Source organism: Octodon degus, unplaced genomic scaffold (genome assembly GCF_000260255.1).
Source record: "Octodon degus isolate 3935 unplaced genomic scaffold, OctDeg1.0 scaffold00122, whole genome shotgun sequence".
Lineage (NCBI taxonomy): Eukaryota > Metazoa > Chordata > Mammalia > Rodentia > Octodontidae > Octodon > Octodon degus.
Genome location: NW_004524698.1, coordinates 3688623 through 3695872, shown reverse-complemented (window position 1 = coordinate 3695872; position 7250 = coordinate 3688623). Strand labels below are relative to the sequence as shown.

The 7250-nt window shown below is 42.2% G+C and overlaps 1 protein-coding gene across 1 annotated transcript in view; it reads left to right on the top strand.

The window, feature by feature from the left end:
* The window catches only part of Gpalpp1 (GPALPP motifs containing 1), a 24755-nt gene that overhangs the window by 14541 nt on the left and 2964 nt on the right, over nucleotides 1–7250 (top strand). Inside the window, exon 6 of the mRNA XM_023700139.1 lies at nucleotides 1375–1539. Within this exon, the coding sequence (XP_023555907.1) occupies nucleotides 1375–1539 (165 nt within the window). The remainder of the gene's footprint in view (nucleotides 1–1374; nucleotides 1540–7250) is intronic.

The window sequence follows — 7250 nt, the reverse complement described above, 5'->3', positions numbered from 1 at the left end:
TGAAGGCAGGAGACAGGAAAAGGAATGCTGTGGGACTGTCCTGCTTCAAGGATATATATGGTTAGATTTCTGGACTTATGTGTAAACATGAGAAGTATATAATTCTTTATGCCTATTTTTAAAAATATATTCTAATTTAAAAAACAAACACTGGGTTTCATTAATTAAAAAATAACTATTGAGAAGGTTTAGTTTGGTTTATTTTGGTGATTTTTATTTGTAAAATGGGTTTTTCACATTAGTGCACTGTACAGTGGGGTCTCACAGCGGTGGGTATATTCCAGACACCCCTGCAAGAAGTGAAAGTCAGTGAAGTGGTGAAGTTGTATTTTAGTATTTATTTATATTTCAGGGCCTTGTAAACCCTTCCCACATTTTTTTATTTTTTATCTATTTTTGTATTTTAGGGAAGTGTCTACAGGGTGTTCAGGGTCTCACTGCTAGATGGACTCATAGTGATCTGCCTGTTTCCAGCCTTTTAAGAGCCAGGATTACAGGCTTATGCCAGCATGCCTAGTCTCAGTTTCCGTCTCAGCACGTCCTGGGAGCAGGGCCGGCACAGCAGGCCCGGGGATCGAGCCCCCTCTGAGCTATTTGGCCAGCCCCCCCCCCTTTTTTTTATGTATTTGGTACAGAGTCTCACTACACACCTCAGACTCTAGTGATCCTCCTGTTTTCAGCCTCCCACTTTCCCACTTTCCTTGGTGCTGGGATTATAGGTGTGTGCCACCACGCCCAGTCTCAGTGGCCAATTCAGCATGCCCAAGGGCAGGGCCAGCACCAGCATAGCAAGTGATGCAGGGGATCGGACCCTGGTTCCTGTGCCTGCCTAAGCAGTAAACCTGAGTAATTTTAACAACATAGTATGCTATACAGTTAAGTATGTGTTCATCTGCTAAAGAAATACATACTATAAATTGATTTTGTTTCAATTTAATATTTTAAAATTAACATTTTAAATACATTTTTGTGTATTTTTAAAATTTTTAGGCAAAAATCATTAAAAGCATAAATACTACACATATAAATACATATACAGTACTATACACTACCACAAAATCCCATGATATAGTGAAAAATCTGCAATAAATAATTTAGATTAGTTTTTTTTGAAAACTTGCGAAACAGTGAGTCTGCAAAAATTGAACATGAAATAGCGAGGGACTACTATATAAAGGAGAAGATCAGCAAGTTTGACTAGTAAAAGTATATGGCAACTATAATGCTGAAAACATCAGTCCTTTCTGTTAAAGTCTGTTAAGTACATTTAAAACCCAATTGAGAAATATAATTCTTTGTACCATATTTATTTATTATATAAAGTATGTGTGTTTTTTAAAAAATGTGTGTTTTAAATTCTTATTTCTCTTCAAGGCTTCATCTAGACCAATTACAAGAGAATCATGGATGACTGAGCTTCCTCCAGAAATGAAGGACTTTGGTCTCGGGCCAAGGACCTTTAAAAGAAGAGCTGATGACAAATCCGGAGATCGATCAGTCTGGACAGATACTCCTGCTGACAGGGAAAGGAAAGCTAAGGTGTTTGTTTATATATTTTTGTCTGTGTTGGCTCAATTTTGAAAACATAAAAGGCAAAATTATTTAAGGACACTAATTTTTGAAATTAATGTTTCCAAAGAAAATTATAAATTTTTTCCTTGTGAAGGAAAGTTATGAAGGAAAGTCGCACTGTTTGTCTACTATTTTCTAATAAATGTCCTCATTGAAATCTCAAGAAAACCTAAGATACAGGTTTACTGACTTGATTTAGTTTTTTTTTTTTTAACACGTTTTCAATACAGATTGTTTACATTCCTTGTGTATGGAATTGATATGTTTACTTTTATTGTGTTGTTTTTGAGACAGGGTCTTGCTATGTAATTCAGGCTGGCCTCGAACTCATGGCAATCCTCCTGTGTGAGGCCACTGAGGCAGGCAGAGTTTAAGCATAATACAAGGTTTATTGCAGACTGGGTGCAGCTGGACCAAGGTTGAAAAGATCATTGGCCCCAGGTAAGGGGCAACAGCGTGTTTTATAGGAGAGTTTTGGTATAGGAGAGATGCATAGCTGGGGGCCGGAGGGTTGCAAAATTTGGGGTCTGAGTAGGGGACCTAGGGCTGGCTGATAGACAAGGAGTGTTGGGCACAGGAGGTTGCTGGCAGGCACAGCATGTCTCTTATGGTTTTTCTCAGAATCAGCTCTCTGCAAGTTGAGCTGTTTGGGGCGGCTGCTAGGTGGTCAAGCTCCTTGGGGAAAGCTGGTAGCTTTCTGTTCATGCTGTGTACCTACAGGTGTGAATAACAGATCAGTTTGGGAAGGTTTTCTCTCCTAAATGGGTGGGGGTCTGGTTTGAAGACCTGACATTTTTATCTATTGTATTATAACCTATGTGGAAGCTATCATGGAGAGGAGAGAATCTGATGAGTCTGGGGCGTGGGAATGAGATACTTTACTTAGTCAAGGAACCCGTCCTGCTGAGGTAGGGAATATCTGGTACTGTGAGTGTTCTTCTGTGGAATAGTTGGGCCTTGGGAGGCGGGTGGAGTGCTAGCAGAGGCAGCAACCTCCTTGGCTGTCTGGTCTATGAAAGAGTTTCCCTGTGCAATGGGGTCTGTGGGGTTTTGATGTCCCTTACAGTGAATCACTCCTGCCCGGCTAGGAGTGCCTTTGTTGGGTATAAGTTAATGATAGAGGATACCCTGGGAATAAGAAATCCTCTTTTAGCTCAAATTACTGCTTGGCTGTGAAGGATGTGAAAAGTGTATTTTCAGTCCGTAGATATTAACTCTGCTTTCTTTCCCAGGCTGAGGGCTGGTGTCAGAGCTGAGTTCAGCCTGTTGTGAGGGGGTGTGTTGGGGAAGAGTTTGGGCCTGGATTATTGTGTCAGTTGTAACTGTGGTGTATCCTACTCTTACCATAGAAGCAGCTGAGGCTTTGCACAACTGCCATCTAGCAGCCAGGTGTTGTGGGTTCTGTATAGGAAGGCCTAGAGATGTCAGGGAAGAGCCTGGTGTGTCCATGTAGGAGGGCCAGGCAGTTACACTCCCAAGTAGGTGCCCAGTGTCTTTCATCTCTATGTGGGAGGGGGTGGAGAAGGAGAGAGCAGGAGGGCAGTGGGCATGGGGTGGTACTAGGGATATTCAAGAGTAGCAGATAGTTTTGTTAAGATGTCTCTCTTCAAGAGCAGGATGGGGCAGGTCATGATGGCCAGCAAGACAAGGAGAATATGTGGTTTTACAGCTGGCAGAGGAGCCAGTGAGAAGGTTAGACATAGGGCCATCAGTCCCCACAACAGAAATATCAGCCAAAAGGAACTGTTGTGCACAAGAAGGGAAGGTGGAATAGGTCACCCCCATGTCTGTTGGGATTGAACAGTCTTACTCTCCACCTTAAGATTTACCCAGAGTTCAGCAGCTGGGATGGGCCAAGGGCCATCCAGGACCTTCAGGGCATGTCACTTGTCAGAGGCCAAACCAATCAGGTCAGAGAAAACCAGGTTGTCCTGTGGGGTGCCCTGGGAGGGACCCCCTGTAGCAAATCTGGTTGCCACAGGACAGTCCAACAAGGCTTGGTAGGGGGCTTGGGGTTTGGGCACTCTTGCTCAGTGGCTGACTGTTGACACTTAAAGCAGGGTCCTGCAGGGGTGAATCTTTTGTGTCCCTGGACATTTTATTGGCAGCTTGTTTGGGTTTTGGGTTTCTTATGGTGGAAGCAAGTAATGACTGTGTAGCTATTAACTACAGAGATGTATTGCTGCAAGCAGCCTTTTCTCAGTTGTTGTAGACCTTGAAGGCCTGGGAATTTAATTCCTGTCCTGGGGTCTGAGGGCCTATCTCAATTTTTTGGAGTTTTTTGCTAATGTCAGGAGCTGATGGAGTGATAAAATGCATTTTGTGAATCAGTTGTCTCTCTGGGCCTTCTGGATTGAGGGTACTATATTTTAGGATGGTTGCCAGTCAGGTCATAAACTGAGCCAGATTTTCATCCTTTTTTGAATAATATGTTTGTCATGATTGACCAACTTGTGGGCTGCTTTTCTGTAGTCAAGTGAAGGCAAGTGATCGTATAGTTGCTTATCCTTTTAGTGGAGCAGGTTTCTTCCTTATCTCTTTGGTTAAAGTCCCAATGGATCTGGCCTGGGGACAGCCATGGCACCATCCCTCCATAGGGCTTGGTCCAACTGTGGTTGCTGGCACATGTGTGGGCTACTGTCCAGACCTGTTCTCACTCCTCTTCATCCCAAGTAAGGTTTGAGCCAGATGGTGAAACTCTTGGATGTAAGTGCAGGGATCGGAGAGAAAGGAGCAAAGACAGTGCAACTTGAGACATGACTGAGGGAGAAGGAAGCATGGACCTGGACAGTGCCCTCTGCACCAGCAACCTTGCAGAGAGGGAGTTGGGCAAGCAGGGGCTGAGAGGGAGGGCTGAGAGGTGGGGGGATGGGCAGGACAGCGTGGGTGGGGGTGAGTGGCAGCCAGAGGGGTCCCAATCAGAGGAGGAAGTTCCCACACATTGCTTAAACTCTACCTGTCTCAGTGGTCTCAACTGTGTCTCATATTACCCTAACAAATAGAAAGTTGAGGTGAAGTGACACATGAAAGCAGAAGAGACAAAAAAGGATACAGTGTATACATAAGCCCCAGACATTGAAAGGCTAGTGTTGGTGTATCTGTTCTTTCTTTGCTGGTTTTTATAATAATGATATAATCAGGGTATGTATTTTTATACTAATGGCATGTCTTAGTCACTTTCTTCCTCCCTGGGATGCTGTGCCTAACATCAACAAATTAAATGAAGAGAGGTTTATGTTGACTCATGTTTAGAAGTTTCAGTCCTCACATGACTGGCTGTGTCCAGGCCGAAGCAGCATGGTAGGAGTTCCTGCAAAGGAAACTTGTTTCTGGCATGGCCCTGGGGGAGCAGAAAACAAGTCAAGCACAGACTGGGAAGGCAGGTAGACCCTTGTCAGTCTTGCCCACACTGACCTTCTTCTTCTCCCTAGACCATGGACAGGAATGGGAAAAAGATAGACAAGCAGACAAAAGCTGGGCTGGGTGGTGACTGGTCTGCCTGGTTGACAAGACTAACCCACCTGCAAAACAAAACAGACATTTATTTATATCTTTGTAAAGTTAATAAAAGGTGACACAGGGTTGCCGAGGGACTAATAGCTGACCTTAACCAGACAGGATGTTTGTCTCAAGACCGAGGTAGCTTACTTGCTTTCAGCACTGAGGCCTAGTCCTGCCTACACACCTTTAACTGATTTTCCAGCTTCCAAGGCTCCCAACAGCAAGCCAGCTAGAATTCTCCTACAGTCCAGTCACCCTCCAAACACATGAGGCTTTGAGGGCCAGTCTAGACCTAAACTGTAGCATATTGCAATTTTTATAACTGAGCCTTTTCTGGGCCTTGTTGTTGTTTGGCCTCTCGCTGTAGGTTAATACAGATGACTACCATACTTCTACGTGTGCAGGGAATCATCCTCAGAGGAAAGCACTATTTAAAAAGAGCACAAGCACCAGGCAGTATAGTTTGAACTTGAGTCACTTTAATCCATATGACCGAGATGATTCTTCATCTTAGTGCTGAAAATTTTTGCTCAATGCTAACAGTGGACTCAAAGGGATTATTAATGCCTCTTTTAAGTTTTATGTAATTCTGTATCATAGTTCATAGTACCATAGACTTAGGTCAGAAATGATATAATATACTGTTCTTTGCTCCTTTGTAAAGTTTACGACTAATTTTCTTCTTCTTCTTTTTTTTTTTGGCGGAACCAGGGATTGAACTCAGGCCCTTGCGCTTGCCAGGGAAGCGCTTATTCCACTGAGCCATCTCCCCGGCCCCTTGACTAATTTTCTAATTGATCTCAGCCAGATATCCTTGTTAATATATTTTCTCCACTCACTTTATCATTTTATGTTTGCTTTCCCAACGTCTTTCATAGCTCTCATATTCCCTTAACCAACATGACCTAAAATAAATCATTGTTCATTAGAAAGAAATGAAAAAGTTTTGCATAAATTAACTGAATGAGATCTATCTGTCCTTACCTCCAAGTCCTGACAAAATGTAATAGCAGATGACTCTGTTGTCTGTTATTCAAGGATCAAGTTTACATCTCCATTTTAACATAGTATCACCTTTCTCTTAATATTTACAAGTAAAAACATGATTTTTTTTAGCCAGGTGTGGTGACACACGCCTATAATCCCAGCACTTGGAGGACTGAGACAGGAGGATCACCATAAGTTCAAAGCCAGCCTGAACTACATAGTGAGACCCTACCTCACGAAAAACAAAAACATGTTTTTTTGAGGAAAGTTTTATGGAAAAATAAGGAATAAACTATTCCAATATTTTTAACATACTTTATTAAGTTTTGGTTGTTTTAGTTCATAGGAAGATACAAATTTTGTTAAGAAAGTCTCCTTGGTTTTCCTTTTTTTTCCTTTATGTATTTGGTACAGGGTCTCATTGTGCAGTTCAGACTCGTAGTGATCCTCCTGTTTTCAGCTCCTCAGCACTGGGATTACAGGCATGCACCATCACGCCTGGTCTCTTTGGCTCAGTGCGCCCCGGGGTAGGGCCAACGCAGCATGTGGTGCCAGAGATAGAAACCGGTCCCTGTGCTTGCCTGAGCAGGCACTTAGTCCACTGAACTATCTCACAGGCCCTCGTTTTCCTAATTAAACAACAACATAAAAATGTGCCTTGAAGACAATGTTTTATCAGCCATTTTTATGCAGATCTTCCTCACTCTATATTCTATAGAATACCATTATAACATTTTTCTTATTACATTTTATTGTAAGTTTTCCTAATTATTTAATTTTTGTGTGCATACTATTATCAGTATTATCTTTGCTTTGTTTTAAATTCCAGTTATCTATTACTTATATATTTTGCATATTTATGTTGTATCCTGTAGTTTTGCTGTACTTGCTTAATATTTCCAGGATAGTTTGTTTGGTATATTTTACATAGAATATCTTACCTTCTGTGATTAAAGGCAGTTGCTTTTTTGTCTTGCATTTTCACGTGTTGGCATTTGTACTGGTGATTGAACCCAAGGCATTCGCACTGCACCACATCTCCAGCCCTTGAGGCATCAGGATCAAAAATTTAAACCCAGTCTATGGGAAAGACCCCCATCTCAAAAGAGAAAAACTTTGTGAAGAGCTAAGGATATAGCTCAGAAAGGCCCTGGAGTCAGTCCCTAGTTTTACATATAGATAAAAATAAA